This window comes from Macaca mulatta, chromosome 5, assembly GCF_049350105.2.
Source record: "Macaca mulatta isolate MMU2019108-1 chromosome 5, T2T-MMU8v2.0, whole genome shotgun sequence".
Classification (NCBI taxonomy): domain Eukaryota; kingdom Metazoa; phylum Chordata; class Mammalia; order Primates; family Cercopithecidae; genus Macaca; species Macaca mulatta.
The window spans coordinates 121,809,149-121,833,054 of NC_133410.1; the positions used below are offsets into that span (position 1 = coordinate 121,809,149).

At 38.1% G+C, this 23,906-nt stretch overlaps 1 protein-coding gene across 6 annotated transcripts in view; it reads right to left on the bottom strand.

Moving 5' to 3' along the window:
* ZGRF1 (zinc finger GRF-type containing 1) overlaps positions 1-23,906 on the bottom strand; it is an 85,558-nt gene that overhangs the window by 31,472 nt on the left and 30,180 nt on the right. The window contains exons 9-16 of one of the 6 annotated variants that reach the window (XM_015139053.3): positions 19,308-19,481; positions 13,282-13,432; positions 11,422-11,474; positions 10,822-10,962; positions 9,992-10,130; positions 8,768-8,952; positions 7,214-7,410; positions 4,218-4,357 (exon numbers count right to left, since the gene is read on the bottom strand). In XM_015139053.3, the coding sequence (XP_014994539.3) occupies positions 4,218-4,357; positions 7,214-7,410; positions 8,768-8,952; positions 9,992-10,130; positions 10,822-10,962; positions 11,422-11,474; positions 13,282-13,432; positions 19,308-19,481 (1,180 nt within the window). Of the gene's footprint in view, positions 1-4,217; positions 4,358-7,213; positions 7,411-8,767; positions 8,953-9,991; positions 10,131-10,821; positions 11,475-13,281; positions 13,433-19,307; positions 19,482-23,906 lie in introns of all 6 variants that reach the window. The other 5 variants (XM_078002159.1, XM_015139054.3, XM_015139049.3 and 2 more) reach the window with 5 other exon arrangements.

Here is a 23,906-nt window from a genome sequence, read left to right on the forward strand (position 1 = left end):
TAAAGGACCAAGAACAGCCAGGCCACATCTAAGAACACAGAGGGGAACTTGCACAATTTGATATCCGGATTTATGAAGCTATGGTAATTAAGGCAATCTGGAACTGGCACAACAATATACAAATTAACCTACAGTATAAAATAGGGATTCCAGAACACACACAGTTACTTTAAACCTGATTATATGACAGACGTAGCATTTCAGACCAGTGAGGAAAAGAGACTAATCAATAAAAAATGGTTACTATTCTAGCAAAATTGGTAATTAAAAAGAAAAGATGAAACCGGATCCCTACTTCACACCATATACGAAAGAAAAAAAGAGTCAACTTCAAGTGGACTGAAGATTTAAATCTCATAGCCACCAAAACAGCATGGTACTGGTATAAAAATAGGCACATAGATCAACAGAATAGAGAGCCCAGAAATAAAACCAAATACTTAGAGCCAACTGATCTTTGACAAAACAAACAAAAACATAGAGTGGGGGAAAAAACCCCTATTCAACAAATGGTGCTGGGATAATTGGCAAGCCACATGTAGAGGAATGAAACTGGATCCTCGCCTCTTGCCTTATACAAAAATCAACTCAACATCTAGAACATCAGAAAAATCCTTCTGACACTGGCTTAGGCTAAGACTTCATGACCAAGAACCCAAAAGCAAATACAATAAAAACAAAGATAGGTCGGGCGCGATAGCTCACGCCTGTAATCTCAGCACTTTGGGAAGCCGAGGCGGGCGGATCACGAGGTCAGGAGATCGAGACCATCCTGGCTAACACGGTGAAACCCCGTCTCTACTAAAAATACAAAAAATTAGCTGGGCGTGTTGGTGGGCGCCTGTAGTTCCAGCTACTCGGGAGGCTGAGGCTAGAAAATGGTGTGAATCCAGGAGGCGGAGCTTGCAGTGAGCCGAGATCGTGCCACTGCAGTCCAGGCTGGGGACAAAGCGAGACTCCATCTCAAAAAAAAAAAAAAAAAAAAGATAGATGGAACTTAATTAAACTATTAGTAAAAAGCTTCTGCACAGCAAAAGAAACAATCATCAGGGTAAACAGACAACCCACAGAGTGGGAGAAAATCTTCACAATCTATACATCTGACAAATGAGTAACCTCAGAATCTACAAGAAACTCAAACAAATCAGCAAGAAAAAATCAAATGATGCCATCAAAAAGTGGGCTAAGGATATGAATAGACAATTCTCAAAAGAAGATATACAAATGGCCAACAAACATGAAAAAATGCTCAACATCACTAATGATCAGGGAAATGCAAATCAAAACCACAAGGCAATACTGCCTTACTCCTGCAAGAATGGCCATAATCAAAAAAATCAAAATTAATAGTTGTTGGCAGGGATGTGGTGAAAAGGGAACACTTTTACACTGCTAGTGGAAATGTAATCGAGTACAACCAGTGGAAAACAGTGTGGAGATTCCTTAAAGAACTAAAAGTAGAACTACCATTTGATCCAACAATCCCACTGCTGGGTATCTATTCAGAGGAAAAGAAGTCATTGCACAAAAAAGATACTTACACGTTTATAGCAGCACAATTCGCAATTACGAAAATATGAAACCAGCCCAAATGCCCATCGATCAACGAGTGGATAAAGAAATTGTGATATAGATAGATACACACACACACACCCCCCCGACACACACACACACACACCATGGAATACTATTCAGTCATAAAACGGCACAAATAATGGCATTTGCAACAACCTGGATGGAACTGGAGATAATTCTAAGTGAAGTAACTCACGAATGGAAAATCAAACATCGTATGCTCTAATCGTAAGTGAGAGCTAAGTTATGAGGGTGAAAAGGCATAAGAATAATACAATGGACTTTGGGGACTCAGGGGAAAGGGTAAGCGGGGCGGTGAAGGATAAAAGACTACAAATTTGGTACAGTGTATACTGATCAGGTGATAGGTGTAGCAAAATCTCAGAAATCACTACTAAAGAACTTATTCATGTAACCAAACACCACCTCTTCCCTCAAAAAATTATGGAAATTAATAATAAAGATTTAAATGTCAAAAACCAAACTGTAAAACATTTAGTAGAAAATATAGGTGAGTAATTTTAGAACTCAGCATAGGAAAAGATTTTTAAGATAAGATATAAAAAGCACTGTCAAAAAGAAAAGATTACAATAAATATGACTATTCTAAAATTAAGATTTTTATTTATCTAAAGATATCTTAGGCCGGGCGCGGTGGCTCAAGCCTGTAATCCCAGCACTTTGGGAGGCCGAGACGGGCGGATCACGAGGTCAGGAGATCGAGACCATCCTGGCTAACACGGTGAAACCCCGTCTCTACTAAAAAATACAAAAAAGTAGCCGGGTGAGGTGGCGGGCGCCTGTAGTCTCAGCTACTCGGGAGGCTGAGGCAGGAGAATGGCGTAAACCTGGGAGGCGGAGCTTGCAGTGAGCTGAGATCCGGCCACTGCACCCCAGCCTGGGCGGCAGAGCAAGACTCCGTCTCAAAAAAAAAAAAAAAAAAAAAGATATCTTAAAGTAAGTGAAAAGACATGATCTGAGGAGCAGATATTCACAATATACATAATCAACAAAGAATTAATATGAAGAACACATAAAGAACTTCTATAAATAAAAGAAGGTTATAAAGAACCCAATAGTAAAATGGCTAAGAAGAAACACATGTAACTAATAAACACATGAAGAGTATTTTAACATCACTGGTGAGCAGAGAAATGTAAGCTAAAACCACAATGCAATCATCTTACACTCATTTGAATGAGTTGCTCTATAAGATCTCTTATACTCAGGTTGAATACAAACTGATAGAGCCACTTTGGAAATCAATTTGGCACTACAATCTAAAGATGTGTGAAGTATCTTCATATGCTGTAATGCAGCATTTTTATTCCTAGAGTAATATTCAAAAGAAACCTGTACATATCTACAAGACTGTACAAGAATATTCACAACACCCTGTTCACAGTGGTAAAACTTAGAAACCCAAACAATGAAAACAATAAACTATAGCATGTTTACAAAATATTATACAACAGTCAAAACAAATAATCTAGACTAGATTTAAGAACAACATGGATAAATTGTAGCAACATACTAACCAAAAAAAGATAAATTCCAAAAGATTATATACAGAATGACATCATTTTAGTAAGGTCTAAAAAAACTAAAAATTTTATTTAGCTCTTTAGGAATTCATTTACATAAATCTATACACAAAGGAAAGAAAAATGTTGGTGTGTGCAAGGATCAAAATGATAATTACCTTGAGTTTGGAGAGACCAGATGAGGTAGTGGGGTTAACTTAAATGTAGGTTGGTATAAAGGTACTAGATTTTGATTTGGTTTGTGGGCTCACAAATGCTTATTATATTATTTTAAATAACTAAGTAAATAACTAAATGAAAGTGAGCTATGTGAGGACCAATGACTAAGAGTAGGTCACAAAATCACAAATAATGATTAATCCAACTTAGTGCACCTAAGGTCCTTTAAAAACACTCAATGCTGGCCGGGCATGGTGGTTTATGTCTATAATCCCATGGTAGCCAAGGTGGGTGGACCACCTGAGGCCAGGAGTTCAAGACCAGGTTGGCCAACATGGTGAAACCATCTCTACTAAAAATACAAAAATTAGCTGAACTTGGTGGCGTGCACCAATAATCCCAGCTACTCGGGAGGCTGAGGCAGAATAATCACTTGAACCCAGGAGGCAGAGGTTGCAGTGAGCCTAGATCACGCTACTGCACTCCAGCCTTGGCAACAGAGTGAGACTCTGTCTCGGGGGGGGAAAATGTTTAAAGGATTTTATTTCCAAATATACAAAATTTGGGGTTCAATGTTGCCAAATTACATAGACAATAAAAGAAGCAGCATCAACAAACTTATTATTACGTATTTTCGGTTTATTTTTGACTTTAAATCAGGGCACAGTTGACTCAATATACTTACTTATATGATTCCAAGAAATAATTAAATGTTTTTGGTATCCCTTTTAATGAAGTTTTTAAAAAGCCCTAACATCTTAAAATATGTTTTTTAGAAATGGTCTAATTTATTATACAATTAGTTTATATATAATACATAGTACTATATTATACTTTCAAAATTTAATATAAAATTCTTTAATATAAACAACTTATACAGTTGTATGTAATGGAGACAGAAGGCTAGATTGAATCACCAGTATGATCAGATCAACTCACTTTTGCTATAAGCTGAAGAACTTTCCTTCCGACTCAGCTTAAGATAAAGTTTGGTTTTTGGTTCATTATAAAACTCAGGATTTACAGTAGTAAACTTCTTTAGTTTGCCATACTGTTTTCTTTGAAAATCAAATCCTTTTCTGAAAGGTAATAAAAAATAAAAATGAATTGTAATAATATTAAGGTGCAAGTTTTTTGAAAATCTTTAAAATACAGTATGAAAAGAACCAGGTTTTATATGTGTACCTACTTTCATACATGTATACAAAATATAAATATATTCTATCAAAGTAAGACAATAACAACTCTCACAGAACTGTCATCAGTTTTAGAAGAGACTGAGATAGAAAAGTATCTGAAAGATAGAACACCTCATGTGCTTTTTAAAATCTTTAAATTTAATTTGTTTTATTGGTATGTAATAGTTACACATACTTTAGGAGTACATGAGATCTCCTGGTATCTTTACACATTGTGTAATGATCAAATCAAATCAGGGAAACTGGGACATTCATCACTTCAAACACTGATCTTTTCTTTGTGTTGGGAACATTACAATTCTTCTCTTGTAGTTATTCTGAATATACAATAAATTATTAACTATAATTTCCCTACTGTATTCCTTTTTCTTTTTTTTTTTACATTTTAACCAACCTCTCTTCATTTCCCACCCCGTTTTCTTCCCAGCTTCTGGTAACCACCATTCTACTCTCTTACTTCCATAAGATCTCCTTTTTTAGCTCCACATATGAGTAAGAACATGCAATATTTGTCTTTTGGTATCTGGCTTCTTTTTTTTTTTTTTTTTTTTTTTTTTTTGATACTGATTGAGACAGAGTCTGGCTTTGTTGCCCAGGCTGGAAGTGCAGTGGCATGACCTTGGCTCAGCGCAACCTCCACCTCCTGGGCTTATCCTGTTTCAGACTCCCAAGTAGCTGGGACTACAGGTGCAGGCTACCACACCTGGCTAATTTTTTTATTTTTTGTAGAGACCAGGTTTCAAGAGACAAGGTTTCATCATGTTGCCCAAGCTGGTCTTGAACTCCTGTGTTCAAGTGATTCACCCACCTTGGCCTCCCAAAGTTCTGGGATTACAGGCGTGAGACCATGCCTGGCCTTTGGCTAATTTCACTTAACATAATGACCTCCAGTTGTTGCAAATTACAGGATTTCAGTCTTTTTTATGCCTGAGTAAGATCCCATTGTGTGTGTGTGTGTGCGTGTGTGTGTGTGTGCGTGTGTGTGTGTGTGTGTTTATATACCACATTTTTTTTATCCATTCATCCTCTGACAGACACTTAGGTTGATTCCGTATCTTGGCTATTGTGACTACTGCTGAAATAAATATGAAAGTGCAGGTATCTCTTTGATATACTTATTTCCTTTCTTTTGGATACATACCCAAGATTGGGATTGCTGGATCACATGATAGTTCTATTTTTTTTTTTTTTTGAGGAACTTCATTTTCCAAACTATAAAATGGGAATAACTTATTCCCATATCTCCATCTTACAGGCTATTATAATAATTACATAAAATAACTCATGTGAGGCCGGGTGCGGTGGCTCACGCCTGTAATCCCAGCACTTTGGGAGGCCAAGGCAGGCGGATCACAAGGTCAGGAGATCAAGACCATCCTGGCTAACACGGTGAAACCCCGTCCCTATTAAAAATACAAAAAATTAGCCGGGCATGGTGGCGGGCGCCTGTAGTCCCAGCTACTCAGGAGGCTGAGGCAGGAGAATGGCGTGAACCCAGGAGGCAGAGCTGCAGTGAGCCAAGACCGCACCACTGCACTCCAGCCTGGGAGTCAGTGAGACTCCGTCTCAAAAAAAAAAAAAAAAAAAAAATTCCTGTGAAGTGCCTAGTTACAAGAGGGCCTGGCATATATCGGCTCCCAATAAAAATGTTACTATTAAATCACCATGCAAATGGTCTTTATATTTATTTTGAATAATCTAAACTTTTATAAAAGACATACTTCCAAAAAGTAGCATTCTATTATCCTATAAGCTATGTAGGTCAGACATGCAAACAATCAGTTATTTATTATGCCACACTGCTAAAAATTATTCCTATAATTTTTCGGATAGGGTTTCCCTTAGGATTGTGGAAAATAGCCCCAACTATACATAAAATAAGTTAGAAAAATAGCACCCTGCTAGTTATACTGATATTGCTCACACTGTTTGATGTTTAGAAGGAGCCAAAATAACTTTAAAGACTTATTCCCTGGCCGAGCATAGTAGCTCACGCCTCTAATTCCAGCACTTCGGGAGGCTGAGGTGGGAGGATCATTTCAGTCCAGGAGTTCGAAACCAGCCTGGGCAACATAGCAAGACTCCAGCTCTACAAAAATTCAAATTAGCTGGGTGTGGTGGCATAGGCCTGAAGTCCTAGCTACTCAGGAGGCTGGGCCAGGTGGAGAGCTGGAGCCCAAGAGTTCAAGGCTGCAGTGGGCTAAGGATCACACCACTGCACTCCAGCCTGGGCAACAGAGCAAGATCTTGTCACTATATAATTAAAAAAAAAGAGACGGCCGGGCGTGGTGGCTCAAGCCTGCAATCCCAGCACTTTGGGAGGCCAAGACGGGCGGATCACGAGGTCGGGAGATAGAGACCATCCTGGCTAACATGGTGAAACCCCGTCTCTACTAAAAAATACAAAAAAAAAACTAGCCGGGCGAAGTGGCGGGTGCCTTTAGTCCCAGCAATTCGGGTGGCTGAGGCAGGAGAATGGCGTAAACCCGGGAGGCAGAGCTTGCAGTGAGCTGAGATTCGGCCACTGCACTCCAGCCTGGGCGACAGAACGAGACTCCGTCTCAAACAAACAAACAAAAAAAGGACTTATTCCCATTTTGCAGGTTTAGAAACTGAGGTATTCCATCTTTTAAATAGTTTTCCTATCTTAATCTCTTTTAAAACTGATGATAGTTCTGTGAAGGCTGTCGTTCTCTTATATAATCACAGGCAATCGCTTGGTACTATAAAACATACCTCAACAAAAGCTGGCATTCCTCATAGAGTGGTATCTTTTGACTTCTTAAGTACAAGCCAATACTCTTAATATCACTTAAAACCATGCCAGGTCGAGCTCCTTCCTGTGTTAAATATCCTGGAGTCACGTCCTCAAGCCATTTAAAGAATTTACATCGATCAGCTTTGGGTCCATCACATGTATAAAAGAGACGACCCTAAGGCGAAAGAAAAAAGATCAACATTTAGTGAAAAAAAAGCTTTTACTTTTCGATTATTTTTGTGTTTGTCAAGGTTTCTATGCAAACTGCTTGGCATTACTGTACTCCAGTAAATTAGTCACTATACAACTTAACTTTATTATTAATTTAAAACCACCTGCTTTTCCATTTACTTTCTCTTTATCAAAAAATTACATTATTCTGAGAGTAAAAGCTTATTTGAAAATTTGTTTTTCTGCTTTAAAATGTTCACTATCAACAACCTGAAAGCTGCCCAGAAACACTGAATATCTTATCCATTTCTTTCTATCTTTTTTTCTCATTCACATAAGTACACACACACCACAACCCAACAAGAACAAACACACGTAAAATTTTTTAAACAAAACTCAGATGATACATTTTCTACTCCGTAACCTACCCTTTGTACCCAACAACATAGTATGAGCATGAAACTATGTCATCAAATAATCTTAAAAAGAAAACAAAGACTTTTAGTAGCTATATTTTAGTCCACAGTTATACCACTATTTACGAATTTTGGCTTTTGACGCCTAAATTTAAATCCAAATTTATACACTTAGCTAACAATAAAGTGGGATATGCAAACGGTGGAAGCAAATTGTATTATGAATGAAAGCACAGTTCTACAGTGAGTATAAGTCATCAATCAACCTACGTTTTATTAACCTGACTCCCTCCATAATATATTATTAACAATATAAATTAAGTCAGCATACTTTTCTATTCCTCTGGGCTTATCTGTTACTTGTACTGGGGATTACATGGTAGACTAGTTTCAACCTTCATTTCTTTCAGGCTCATTTCTGAAATCTCTAAGCTCTCAGGTTGAAACACATCCCCCTTCTCAGTGATCTCACTATAACTTAGGCATATTCCTCCTATTTTATCAATTACAGAAGTATGTAAAATTTTCAGGTGGGCACAGTGGCTTTTATGCCTGTAATCCTAGCACTTTGGGAAGCCAAGGCAGGAGGATGGCTTGAGCCCAGAAGTTTAAGGCTGCAGCGAGCTATGATCAAGGCACTGCACTCCAGCCTGGGCAACAGTGAGACCCTGTCTCTAAAAAAATAATAATAATAAAAATAAAATTAAAATACTACACAAAAAGTTCCTAAGCAACTTGAAGGTTAATTTTAACTCATATTTTTGTATCCTAGAGCACAGATCATTCTTTCAATAAAACTTTGAGAATTTAATGTGTGTTAGGTACTAACACCTCAAATAGAAAGCTCTTAAGACTCACTCTTTAAGCTTATCATGAAGTAATAGGTACCTAAACCCTTTATAAGAGAAGTATTTGGTATGGTAGGGGGAGGGGAAGCAAGAATACCTTATTTGGACCTTCCTTTTTAACCATGACAAGTTTTGCAGGTTGACTATGATGGCAGGATGGCACATTATTTTCTACGTTTTTCAGTTTCTCTCCCTTCAATGATGTGTAAAATGATATGTCAACTTTTGAAAGAGCTTTGTGCAAGTTTTGTGCTAACGCAAACAGCAATATATTTAGATGTTCTACAAAAAAAAAGAGATAGAGCAGAAAATTAAATACAAAATAATTTTGTTTGTATTACATGTGCTGTTTGTAGCTAAATTTGAATAGCCTTTAAACAGTCATACCTAATACGAATTTCCATTTTTAAAAGTTATTTTCTGCTAAATTTAACACTTCTACTTAAAAAAAAAAAAAAAAGAAAGAAAGAAAAACTCTTAACTTGTAAAAGATAATATTGGCCAAGTGTGGTGGCTCATGCCTGTAATCAAAGCACTTTGGGAGGCCAAGGTGAGTAGACTGCTTGAGCCCAGGGGTTCAAGACCAGTCTGAGCCACATGGTGAAACCTCATTTCTGCTAAAAATACAAAAATTAGCTGGGTTGGCCGGGTGCGGTGGCTCACACCTGTAATCCCAGCACTTTGGGAGGCTGAGGCGGGTGGATCACGAGGTCAGGAGATCGAGACCATCCTGGCTAACACGGTGAAACCCCGTCTCTACTAAAAACACACAAAATAATTAGCCGGGCATGGTGGCAGGCGCCTGTAGTTCCAGCTACTCCGGACGCTGAGGCAGGAGAATGGCATGAACCTGGGAGGCAGAGCTTCAGTGAGCCGAGATGGGGCCACTACGCTCCAGCCTGTGGGACAGAGCGAGACTCCATCTCAAAAAAAAAAAAAAAAAAATTAGCTGGGTATGGTGGTGTGCACTTGTGGTTCCAGCTACTGGGGAGGCTGAAGCGGGAGGATTGCTTGAGTCTGGAAGGCAAGGTTGCAGTGACCCAAGACTGCTCCACTGCACTCCAGCCTGGGCAACAGAGTGAGATCCTGTCTCAAAAAAAAAAAAAAAAAGAAGAAGATTGTCATCTCCCACTTTTAAAACTCAGTTTTGATCTGAAATTAGAATAAAAGTTACTGTTCAAAAACTAGAACACATGAAAAATAACAAATCTTGAATGAGATACTTAGTATGAAAATTCACAATATAATGTATCATACTCTCACAATTCTACTACTTACATGAAGCAGCAATCGTAATACAATAAAAACTCAACAGCCATACCTATGAGGCAAGATGTGAAAGTCTGCTTATAATGAGCAGGAGACTGAAAAACAGCTGGTATGTGAATTTGCCTTTGGGGAAGATAAGCAGATTTTATTTTCTGCCCACTTGGAAAACATAGCTCAGAGCCACTTATCTCCTGCAATGGAATAATTCAAGTTATCATAGCAACTCCAGAAAAATACCGTTTACTAAAAAGTAAATTATTTTTCATAGACTTATTTTTTTAATTAATTCTTTTGATTTCTAGGATTCTTGAAAATTACTTTCAAATTTTAAATGAGAAAACAAATACAGCAAGAATACCTACAAATGGCATTTTTAACCCTAAATAAGAGTAACTTTTCTTATCTGCCCCTTAATAAGTTTTTATATATTTTTTGCTAGGAAAAGTTTAACTGATGTGAATGGATCATTATGTATCTTTATTTCTGGTTATGACTATAATAAGGATTATTCACAATTAACGTGAAATAAGATGCACTTTTACCCTAATGATGACTTAATCAGCAAACACAATTGACAGTCAAAAGTAAAAACAATCATTGTAATGGTAGTAGTGATGGAAACAAAAATAGGAGCTATCACTTATTAAGTATTGATAATGTACCAGACACTGTACCAGATACTTTCAAATAAATCATTTCATTCAATGTTCACTACTATTACGAGAGATTTTAAGTAAAACATGATGTGACTGCAGCTCAGAGTTAGGATCAAAAAAAGCCATCTGTTCAAATTGCTCCTATGCAGTATATTTTGTTAATTCTTTTGTTGAAATTCAGACAATAACTATTGGAAAAATGTACAAGACTGGTACATTTCCTCACCTGTAAATCCTTTACACTATAGTTGTAGCAGGTAGACTCTCCTAATACATTTTTAATTTCCTCTGTCTTAGAAGTCTGCTTTAAATTCAGAGAAAGTACTTTCTTTCTGGAAACCAATTCTTGGCTGCTAAAATCCTGCTGCTGTTGATAGAGCATGCCTTTTATCATTTGCAAATGCACAGAGTTCAAAGAGTTTTCATTGACAACATCACCCTGTCTTTTACTTATGTCTCTAAAATGCATCCCAGAAACAGCCTCAGCAAAAAAGCCATCAGTTATTCTCTTATCAACTCTGTCTGGAGTAGTCACGTTGCATTGGGATGTGTTTTGATATTTCAGCCACTTGCTCTGAGTAGATATATTATTGAGAAGTGAAACATCCCCTGGAGTCACTTCCCCAGATTCTTCAGAGAAAGAGGTTTCATTTTGGTCCTCAGGCTCAATGCTAAAAGAAAGAACTGCTGACTTTTCACACAAGTTGAGCATGGGGGAACCAGAAGACTGGTATGTGTTAGAGTTGATCACACACAAATGAGAGTCTAAGTCAGCTGGCCCATCAGTAGGTGGCAAAATAATAAGTGGAACCTGGGTTCTACTTACTAATGAAAGCCTTTGAAGGTTCTCATTCTCCAGAGAACTGGATTTTTTCATCCCTGAAAAAACAAAATGCTAATTAAATAAAAATGTTCTACTAGTTATCACCTAGGCTCTAGAAAACAGTGGGTGTACAAAAGCAAAAAGTAGCAACTTGCCCTGAAAAAAAAAATCATATTATTTTATTTCCTTAAAAAAAATTAATGGTTTTAATCTCAAAAAATAAAGATTTCAAAGCTTAATTCATATATACTGAAACATTTTTAGGGTTGATGAAGTCCCTCTTTTTCTTCTCCTCCTTAACTAATGATTTTTTTCCTAATTACTAAATTATGTTTATATAGCACTTAACATTTTCAAAGCACTTTAAAGCTAACAACAACCAAAAAATGCATCATTCTCACTTTACAAATGAGATTACAAAGGCTTAGAGGTAGCATAACTACAAAGTGGCAGAGTCAGGATAAGAACCTGGACTAGTTTTTTATATCTACTTTCATTCTTTCTCCAGAGACTGAAATTCATGGTTCACTTATATGACTATGTGATTGTAACTTCCTTTAGATATTTTTACACTCATGAATTATGTTACCCTTCAGAGTAAAAAAGATTTTAGCTTTACTTTGATCTAATGGTGTTTGATAAGAGTAGAATTCTGGTAAACTCATGGCAAATTCTGTCTGAAAGAGTTTAATGATTCTAATGATTCTTTCTGTGTGTCAGCAGCTTTAGTGATATATTCCTAAAAATCTAAGAAGCAATAAATATTTGTTGAATATATAAACAAATGAATAATACTGCATCAGAATTATGCAAGCTGATAGTTTTTATCTGACAATACTATGGATACCTATTTTATAATAATGTACCTTCCTGACAGAGTTTTTGTTTTGTTGGAAATACACTCTGGAGATCATCTGGAAAGTAGCAGAGCAGTAGGTGAGCCAATGAATATTCTTTTATAAAGTGCTATGCTGTAATTCTAACAAGTCAATCAAGTAACACTGACAGAAAAGTTAAAAATCCATTAAACTAAAAGATTCATGGTATAACTGTGAAAATCATCTACTGTTCATTACCATATCACTTGTTCTTGAATACCCACTCCCGTGTATTTGATTCTTCTCTACCTTGTTGTCTTCTACCAAGCACACCCATAAAACCTTCTCTAACCCAACTACCAATTCACATTACAAAATTTTTTGTATCATCCATCCAAAATCAAAAAAATCATCTACAACTCACCCCTCACCCAACATAAATTCAGAATCAGGGGAAGATATATTGATAAGATTATAAGAAAAGAGAGAAGAAAAGAAATTTTAGTGAAAGGGATCCTAGAGAATAGTATTATATTCATCAAAAAGCAGAAGCTGACTCATAGTGAAAGGCCAAAATATATGAAAATCCAGAGTCCTAGGAATGCAAGTGTGGAACAGCAGTTGAAGCGTTCAGGATCCCAAAGCAAAAAGAGAAACTAAGAGGTTATGCTAAGGTCAATCAATGGTGTTGATGAGACATTTGCAATCAGTCATTCCTCTGGAACAGGAAGGGGCTGTAAAGGGGTCAGATGCTGCAGTTACAGCTGTGAGAAGTACTGACAATGGTAGAAAATACTTTCAGGGCTCTGTGTTGACAAAGTTGGGAGGAGAAACAAGAAGGAACTAGATAGCTAGAAGGGAATATTGTACCTGGAATAGCTATCTATGATAGAAAAAGTTCAAAGGAAGAAAAGTTATGGAAAGGCTTCAAGGCGTATGACACTGAATCTGGTTCTAAGATATATTTAGTGTAATAATCTCTCAAATAAAAAATTTCATCTCTTAAATGAATAGACAGATATTAGAACAATATGGTAACGACTACCCTCCAAGTTGAGAAAATGAAGATCATCAGGTAAAGTTCTTGCTTTCAGGGACGTCTCAGAGAATTCTACCATGAAGTCTTCATCTCTTGAGTTCAAAGAAACGGTAGAAATAGGGCTCAACGTAGAGACGTTTTGTTCTGGTGATGTCACCTATACAGAAAGAAGAATCAAAACTACAGACCAAAATCTTCTGATTTTTTTCTTTAGTTTGAATGAATTCTAGTAATCTATATTATAAAAATAATGATTTAAAGCACATTATGTAGAGCTATGGTGGGGGCAACAACTATAAAACTTCTTCCAAAAAGGACGGAATAAATTTACTAAAATCAACAAGAATAACAGTAAAATACAGAGCAAAAAATCTTTCAGATTTATTTGAAGTGGGTCAGATTTTGATTTGTACTGGTCTGGGTTATTAGGATTTGGTCCTGAAGATCAATTGCCATTCTAAGGGGCTCGGGCCAAATTAGACCTAATGTTTACGGCTGTGAAGGTCTAAATCCCTGCAGACTCAAGGACTGAACAGTTTTCTCTTATGTCCTCAAGTCCATAGTTGATCTAAACTTCAAGACATTGCTCCAAAATGAAGTGAAATTTTAAAATATATCCCAGCTATACAGTTCATATGTTATTCTTGTTAGAACAGCATTTAATTTTGCTGCTGCTTCTTCCAGAAATTAATCATCTTAAAATCTAATATGATGATCAAATATATATACAATATATATATTTGTATAAGCACAGAATAAAAGAACAAAATTTGGAAGAATACATACCTTATTGTTAGAGTGGTTTTAGATGGGAATGGAATTGGGGGAAGAGCTCTTTTACTTATACCTTCATACTCTTGTAAATGATTTGAACTTGCTAAAATGAGTATGTTAATGAGTATATGATATTTTCCTTAATAAATGACAATAGCCAGGCACAGTGGCTCACTCCTGTAATCCCAGCACTTTGGGAGGCTGAGACGGGTGGATCACCTGAGGTCAGGCGTTCGAGACCAGCCTGGGCAACACAGTGAAACCCTGTCTCTACTAAAATACAAAAAACTAGCCAGGCATGGCGGCGTGCTCCTGTAATCCCAGCTACTCATGAGGCTGAGACAGGGGAACCGCTTGAACCTGGGAGGCAAGGTTGCAGTGAGCTGACATCACACCATTACACTCCAACCTGGGCAATAGAGCAAGACTCCTTCTCAAAAAAAAAAAAAGACAATAAAGATTTAAAGTTTATAAGCTTATATATACATTTTACAGCATTTTCTTGATTGGCTACTGGGTTCTGGGTGCTGTGCTAGGAAATAAAGATGTGAAAAAATACTCATGATCCCTGGACTCAAGGAGTTCAGTTCAGTGGAAGACAGACAAATGGGAAATTACAATCATCACCATAAAAATAGTTTTATTATATTTCTGAGTTCTTACTATATGCCAACACTATATATTTTTAACTTGTTTCATCCTTATCACAACCATATGAGGTGGGTACTCTTATTTTCCTTATTTTACAACTGAGGGAAGTGAGAAAAAGAGCAGTTTAGCACTTAAATTTGCTTTATTCATCAAGCTTATAAGGGAGTTCAAATCTAGCCAGTCTAGACTATATTGCCTCTTTAGGCCGAGACGGGCGGATCACGAGGTCAGGAGATCGAGACCATCCTGGTTAACACGGTGAAACCCCGTCTCTACTAAAAATACAAAAAACTAGCCGGGTGAGGTGGCGGGCACCTGTAGTCCCAGCTACTTGGGAGGCTGAGGCAGGAGAATGGCGAGAACCCGGGAGGCAGAGCTTGCAGTGAACTGAGATCCCGCCACTGCACTCCAGCCTGGGCGACAGAGGGAGACTCCGTCTCAAAAAAAAAAAATAAAAAAAATTAAAAAAAATAAAAATAACAGTAACAGGCAATACTTACTGAGTACACTATTCCGTTCTGTTCCCCTACTACCCTCTCCACAAACTTGCCAACGTTCTTTCTAAAATGTAAGTTTGAATATTTCACTCCTCTGATCAAAACCCTCCAATGCTCCCAATCTCTCTTAAAGTATGAGGCAGCTCTTACAAAGTCCTATGCAGCCCTACCTGATCAGCCCCTTACCTCCTGGTTAACCTCACTGCCTATCACCCTCCCCCTCACTCACTCCATGGCAGCCTCCTTGCTGTTCTATACACCAGCCATCATTCTTCTGCCCCAAAACCTTTGCTCTTGCTATTCCCTGTGCCTGGAATGCCTTTCCCCTGGATATCTGCATGGCTCTCTCCCTCTCTTCATTCAGATCTCGACTCCAGTGTCATCTTATCAGAGAGGCTTACCTTGCCTAAAATAGAACTCCATCCCATGTGTACTCCCTATCCCCCTACATACCAGTGTCATTCTTCAGAGCACTTAAGACACTCTGAGGTGCTGTATATTTATTTTCTGTCTCCTTTAACCAGAATGTAAGTTCTGTGAGGGAAAGATTGTGCCTTATTCATAAGACTATCTCTAGACCAAGAACAGTGTAACATACAGGCATTGTTCAAGAAATATTTGTCAAATGAGTGACTGATTAAATATGCTTATCTTTTAATGAGTTTGCTACATACATGGCCTCCACTTTCTTACCTCTCATTCATTCCTTTTATTTGTTGTTGTTGTTGTTTTTTGAGACTGAGTCTCACTCTGTTGCCCAGCTGTAGTGTAGTGGCATGATCTCGGCTCGCTGCAACCTCTACCTACCAGGTACAAGCAATTCCTGTGCCTCAGGCTCCTGACTAGCTGGGACTACAGCTAATTTTTGTGTTTTCTGTAGAGACAGGGTTTCACCATGTTGGCCAGGCTGGTCTCAAACTTCTGACCTCAGGTGATCCACCCGACTCGGCCTCCCAAAGGGCTGGGATTACAGGTGTGAGCCACCACGCCAGGCCTCATTCACTCTTTAAATGACTCTAAACTAATTCTTACCCTATTTCATTGAAATTATTCTTGCCAAGGTCACCATTGCTAAATGAAATGGACATATTTCTGTCCTCATTTTATTGGGTGTCTCAATAATAATTCACATAACTAACTCCATCCCAATTCTTGATACAAATAAAACCCATTCTCTTCTCTCTCTATGCTCTCTTTAAATGAACCCACCCATTCTTATTGCTCTAAACTTTTCTTTGTGCAAATGACTGCACAAATATCTCCTCTAAATCAGACCCATGTACCCAACTTCTTACATAGTATCTCTATTTGACGGTTTCACAGGTATTCTTTATTTATTCCTATGTATTCACCAAACCTGCTCCTCCCTGCTACAGAGAGAATTACGTACCCACAAAAAAGTATATGTTGAAGCCTTAACCTCCAATGTGATTATATTTGAAGACATGGCCTTTAGGAGACAACTAGGGTTAAATGAGGTCATAAGGGTGGGGCCCTTACGCAACTGAATTAGTTTCCTTACAAAGAGAGACAACCAAGATTTCTCTCTCTCTCTCTCTCTCTTCAAATGCACACAAAAAAAGGACACATAAGAACATAGGGAGAAGGCAGCTATCTGTAAGCCATGAAGAGAGGCTCATGAGAAACAGAATTGGCTGGAACCTTGATCTTGGACTTCCAGCTTTCAGACTGTGTGAAAATTAAGTTCTGTTGTTTAAGTCATCTAGCCTGTGGTATTTTGTTATGGCAACCCTAGCAAAATAATAGTTCCCCATCTTGCTTTACTCAATGAAAATTGCCTCAGTCTGCCCAATTGTTTTTCTTCTCCCTTTCTTTCACCCTACTCCTTACATTTAATCCAGTAACATCCATGATTCTAACTCCAAGATTTGTCTTAAACCCATCAACTCCCAACAATTTGGGAAGCTGAGGCAGGAGGATTGTTTGAGCCCAGGAGTTCAAAACCAGCAGCAACCTGGTGAAACCCCATCTCTTAAAAAAAAAATTTAAATATTAGCTAGGCAGCCGGGAGTGGTGGCTCATGCCTGTAATCCCAGACCTTTGGGAGGCCGAGGCAGGCAGATCACTTGAGACTAGGAGTTTGATAACAGCCTGGCCAACATAGCAAATTGTTAAGCTAGTTCTAAATGTATATGCAACATACGAAAAATACAAAAAATTAGCCAGGCATGGTGGCGCATGCCTGTAGTCCCAGCTACTCGGGAAGCTGAGGCAGGAGAATTGCTTGAACCTAGGAGGCAGAGGTTGCCGTGAGCTGAGATCACGCCACTGTACTCCAGCCTGGGTGACAGAGCAAGACCTTGTCTAACAACAACAACAAAACAAATTAGCTGGGCATAGTGGTGGGAACATGTAGTCCCAGCTACTCGAGAGTCTGAGGCAGGAGGATTGCTTGATTCCAAGAAATTGAGGCTGCAGTGAGCCATGTTCATGCACTGCAGTCCAGCCTGGGTAAGAGTTAAGACTCTGTTTCAATAAACAACAAAAAAAGACAAACTTTGATTCATCAAACATACCATTAAGAGTGAAAAGGTACGTAAGGGTCAGGAAAGATATTTGCAAAGCATACAACTGAGTATGTATCCAATTATATAAAGAATTCCAGAAAGTTTTTAAAAGATAAGCACATCAATTAAAAAATGAGGAAGAGGCCAGGCGTGGTGGCTCATGCTTGTAATCCCAGTATTTTGAGAGGCTGAGGCAGGCAGATCACCTGAGGTCGGGAGTTTGAGACCAGCCTGACCAGGAGGAGAAACCCCATGTCTACTAAAAATACAAAATTAGCCGGGCGAAGTGGCACATGCCTGTAATCCCAGGTACTCGGGAGGCTGAGGCAGGAGAATCGTTTGAACCCAGGAGGCAGAAGTTGCGGTGAGTCGAGATCACACCATTGCACTCCAGCCTGGGCAACAAGAGTAAAACTGTGTCTCAAAAAAAAAAAAAAAAGGAAGAAAGCCGAATAGGCACTACACCAAAGAGAATAAAGAGATGGCCAATAGGCACACAAAAAAGGTCCCAACCTCACTATCAGAAAGGCAAATGCAAATTAAAATTACAAGTGAAGTACCAGTATATACCCACCAGAACAGCTAAAATTGAAAACCAAAAACAGTCAGCATCAAGCGTTGGTAAAGATGTAGAGTGATGGGGACTCTCATACACTCCTAATGGAGATGTAAATTATAAATACCACTTTGGAAACCAGTTTGGCATTCTGTACTAAAAGTAAATATATCCTATCCAGTGACTCAGTGATGCTACTCCTGGGTAATATAACCAACAGAAGTATGTCACGTGTGTGTGTATATGTACATGTTCATGATGGTACTTGAATGTTCACAGCAGCAGTATATGTAATAGTCCCTAAACACAAATAACATGAACATCTGAAGAATGGATAAATTGGGATACATTTATGCAACAGAATACTACACCAGCAATTAAAATGAATAAATTATAGCCACAGGCAACAACATAAATGAATTTCAAAATGCAATATTAAACAAAAGAGGGCAGACACAAAGAATACACTGTGTATGATTCTATTTATATAAAGTTTTAAAGCAAAACTAATAGATGGTTATAAGTCAAGACAGTGGATATCTTAGGGAAAAGGGTAGTGATTGAAAAGGGACAGAAGGAGAGCTTCTTGGGTGCTGATAATGCTCTATTCGTTAAAGGTGGAGGTTATATGAGTATGTTTACTTTGTGGTGATTTACTATTTGCTGTATGTATTATGCTTACTATGCTTTTTTTATTTCTTCTAATATGTATTGTTTTAATAAAAAGGGAAATAGACGTTAAACAGATGAGTATTTCTCTGTGTAATCTACCTATTTGCTTTTGTCATGAATTCCTAGTCTTCTCTGAAGTGACAATCTATTAAACTCCCAATCCTAAAAAGGTAATGTATCTTTCAAGTAAAATACTTTTGTTATTTAGTTTTACTTGAGACATTATGCTTCTTGTCAATTTACTGTACTCCTTTTTAACTTATAACTGTACAAACAACCATGCTATTTTTACAAAATGTAGTATTAACATAAAGAAAATGATTTGGCAAAATGCAACTATAAAAATATTTTTACCTGCAAGAAGTCAATGTGCATACACGTGCTAGGTAACTCTGGTGTCTCTGTCATAAAGTTTTCATACTCAGTGCTATCTGGAAACTGACTGCATCCTAGCTGTGAGCTGCGTCCTCTGACCATTACACCACTAGTAGCTGATCCTTTTATTTGATGTCCTTGAAACTCAACAGGCTACAGATAAATCATTAAAAATAAGAACTGCATAACTATATATTGACACATATATTCACAAAGTAAACACACAGAACATAATACATAATTCACTTTTTATTACACATAAATAATTACCAGGAACTAATGCTGAAAACCAGGAAATTCTCCTATTATCCTAAAACATATGTATGGGTAACAAATTCAAAGGGCATTGATTTAACTGCATTTAACTTCAACATTAAAAAGTATGATTTAGGCTGGGCATGGTGGCTCACGTCTGTAATTCCTGCACTTTGGGAGGCCAAGGTGGGTAGATCACTTGAGGTCAGGAGTTAAAGATCAGCCTGACTAACACTATCTCTACTAAAAATATAAAAAATTAGCCAGGCGTGATGGTAGGTGCCTATATCCCAGCCACTCGGGAGGCTGAGGCCAGAGAATTGCTTGAACCAAGGAGGCGGAGGTTGCAGTGAGCCAACTTCGCACCACTGCACTCCAGCCTGGGTGACATAGAGAGACTCCGTCTTAAAAAAAAAAAAAAAAAAAAGTATGATTCATAGCCAATGAGGGGGGAAAAATGAATAAGTATAATTTTATTATAAGCATAAAGATGAGTATAATAATGGCTAAGCCAGAAATATTTAGTTGTTTCTCTATGCTTCCATTATATATTACACAACTATGCATTACATACAATACTGCATGTTATAGACTTTCAACTTCATACTACAATGAAGTTTCTCCTTATTTCTATACTAACTGTACTGTAAGTCCCTTGAGAACAGAGACTTTTTGCTTCATCTAGGTACCACCTATATTTAACAGTGTACTTGGTATACAGGAAGCAGTCAATAAACAGCCAGTAACAGGGAAGAATGAGAAAGAATGCAAACAGCATTTCTCTTTACTTAGGGGTTTTGTAAAATATCAGGCTCAACTGCAGGATGGGTGGTGGACTCTCTGCCTCTCAGTAGAAAGATGTGACATCCTACTGCTCTGAGAGCAAAGGCCTGAGAGTGTGATTCCAATGCAGACATGTTCCTTAGAGAGGTTCTTTCACTCAGTCTGTTTTCAGGCTTCAAATGGCTTTCTCTGCTGCCCCCTGGGGGGTTCTAGGATTTTTACTCCATACAAAGTAAAGCCTACCCGAAATGTGGAAAAATAAGACTGATAAGAGAGTCAAAGGAATGTAGATAAAGGATTAATTCATTTTTAACAAAATGACAGTAATATATAATTAAATATACTCTTATTAAAAAATGAAGAACTGTACATCACACATTTGAAAGAAAAATCTAATTTAAATGCCCTTTAATAGGACTTTGGTGGAAAATACTCTTCTGAACTTAAAAATAAACATTGTAATAAAAATGAGTCTCAACTGTTAAAGATTCTATATGTTTCTGCTTCTGCTTTGTCTGATGGGTAATGTATACTCCCCACAAGGAAACAGGTACATTGCTTTCCTTTTTTTTTTTTTTTTTTTTTTGGAGACAGTGTTTCGTTCTCTCACCCAGGCTGGAGCGCAGTGGCACAATGTTGGCTCACTGCAACCTCCACCTCCCAAGTTCAAGTGATTCTCATGCCTCAGCCTCCAGAATATCTGGGACTACAGGTGTGTACCACCACACCTGGCTAGTTTTTGTATTTTTAGTAGAGACAAGGTTTGGCCATGTTGGCCAGGTTGGTCTTGAACTCCTGGCTTCAAGTGATCCACCCGCCTTGGCCTCCCAAAGTACTGGGATTACAGGTGTGAGCCACCATGCCTGGCCAAAATAGGTACCTTTCCTTCTATGCTGCCATGTAGATCTTTTCCAGAGGTGTGTTGGGTTTTAGTAGTAGAACTGCTATTTACAAAACCCATCCATTTTTATGCTGTCATCTTTATTAATTTTTGACATAGAATAGGTAGCACTACTTAGAGCTTGGTTACATATACTTCTATATACTCAGAAGTATAAGTGGTAGAATAGACTATAATAAGTTAAAGGGTATAAAGATACTCATTTTTTTCCCCACGGAGTATTCATTAATTGTACTCTACATGGCTTTGTGTCCAACCCCCAGTGTATCCCATGTATGGAGGGATAATCTAAACACTATATTATTAGTTCATTAGTAGTATAGAGAAAGTTCAAGACCAAAAAGGGGATCGGGAGTCATTAAATAGTTTTTCTTGTTCTTAAAACCATTTATTATGCTACTAACCTTCTGCCTGTGAAAACTCTGATAGTTTAGTTGTTGTTTTTTTTTTTTTTTTAAAAAAGAAAGAAAAAAGAGAAGAAAATATAGTTGGTTAAAGAAATTGGGCCGGGCGCGGTGGCTCACGCCTGTAATCCCAGCACTTTGGGAGGCCGAGGCAGGCGGATCACAAGGTCAGGAGATCGAGACCACGGTGAAACCCCGTCTCTACTAAAAATACAAAAAATTAGCCGGGCGCGGTAGTGGGCGCCTGTAGTCCCAGCTACTCAGGAGGCTGAGGCAGGAGAATGGCGTGAACCCGGGAGGCGAAGCTCGCAGTGAGCCGAGATCGCGCCACTGTATTCCAGCCTGGGGGACACAGCGAGACTCCGTCTCAAAAAAAAAAAAAAAAAAAGAAATTGATGTTCTTCACAAATTTTACCTCAGGGTCACAGGTTTTTCTCTTTATTTGTTTAGGAATAACAGCTAGAAAAGCAGTCTCTTCTTTACTTCCCAAGGAAGAGAACTAGGATAAAATACCAGTAAGTTATCTAGTTAGCTAGAATAGTTTCACAGGTGGTTCATGATTTTGATGGGAAAATAATTACAAAACAAGTTTGCCCTGTGAAAACACACTTGCCATCTCTATCTTGCTTCTCTCTACACACACATACAAGCTATCTCTCCCTGGCAAAGGGGTACTTTAGCAGGTAAGTCACTATGCAAATTAATTTTAAAACTTAGCATGTTAGAAAATTCTGATTTTAAATTTTTAATTAAATCTTTGAACACTAGAAAAAAATGCCAGGTACAGCCAGGTGCAGTGTCTTACGCCTGTAATCCCAGCACTTTGGGAGGCCAAGGCAGGCGGATCACCTCAGGTCGGCAGTTCAAGACCAGCCTGACCAACATGGAGAAACCCTGTCTCTACTAAAAATACAAAATTAGCCAGGCATGGTGGCATGTGCCCGTAATCCCAGCTACTCGGGAGGCTGAGGCAGGAGAATTGCTTGAACCCTTGAGGCGGAGATTCTGGTGAGCTGAGATCACGCTATTGTCTAGCCTGGCCAACAAAAGCAAAACTCCATCTCAAAAAAAAAAAAAGAAAAAAATGCCAGGTACATAATAAATCACCTGTCAAACCTAATACTATGTTAATGCAGATCACCTATTTTAAAATTAGCAAGAAATGAAAGGAAGAAAAATTGAAAAAGTGCAATTGACTATTTGAAGAATGAATCATCTCCTAGCAATCACAAAACACATGATACTGACAACGGCAACAAGTCATTTTTAGTTCATCAAGTAATATACAAAATAACCATAACTTTTCATATGACTTGGACAAAGAAAATGAATTCAACTACAAAAGCAATTGTTTAAATGTTTAACAAATGCAGAGAAAGAACACTTTCCCAATAGACTGAAGAGGTAAACTAGTATATTTCTTCAAATAAACAATTAGCTCTTAAAAATATTCAACCTATATTTCAGAATTAGAATTTTCTTTTCCTTTTTTTTTTAGAGACAGGGTCTTGTTCTGTCACCCAGGCTGGACTGCAGTGGCACAATCGTTGCTCACTGCAGCCTTGACCTCTAGGATCAAGTAATCCTCCTGCTTCAATCTCCTGAGTAACTGGGACTACAGGCATGTGCCACCATGCTACCTAATTATTTTTATTTTAAAAAAATTTTTTAGAGATGGAGTCTCGTTGTATTGTCCAGACTGATCTCAAACTCCTGGCCTCAAATGATACTCCCGTCTTGGCTTCCCAAAGTGTTGGGATTACTGGTGTGAGCCACTATGCCAAGCCAGAATTACAATTTTCCAATATACAGTTTTCAGAATTAATTAGCATACTACCTTCTCTGCTGGAATAGTTCTTTTGCAATGTGTAGTTCATTATACTTTTAAAAATGAAGCAGAAGTGGCATTAAGGGTATCTTCAAAGAACATCCTGTTTTCAAAGTTCCTTCTATCACTAACATACATAAAGAGGTTGTTTCAGAGAGTTGTAGTAAGAAGAGCCATTAAATTAAGCTGGGAACATGCCTATAATCCCAGCATTTGGGAGGCGGAGGTTGGAGGATCACTTGAGGCCAGGAGTTTGAGACCAGCCTGAACAATATAGTCAGACTCCATTTCTACAAAATAAAAAGATAAAAAATAATTATCCAGCCATAGTACTGTGCACCTGTGGTCCCAGCTACTCGGGAGGCTGGAGGAGGATGGCTTGAGCACTGGAGGTCAAGGCTGCAGTG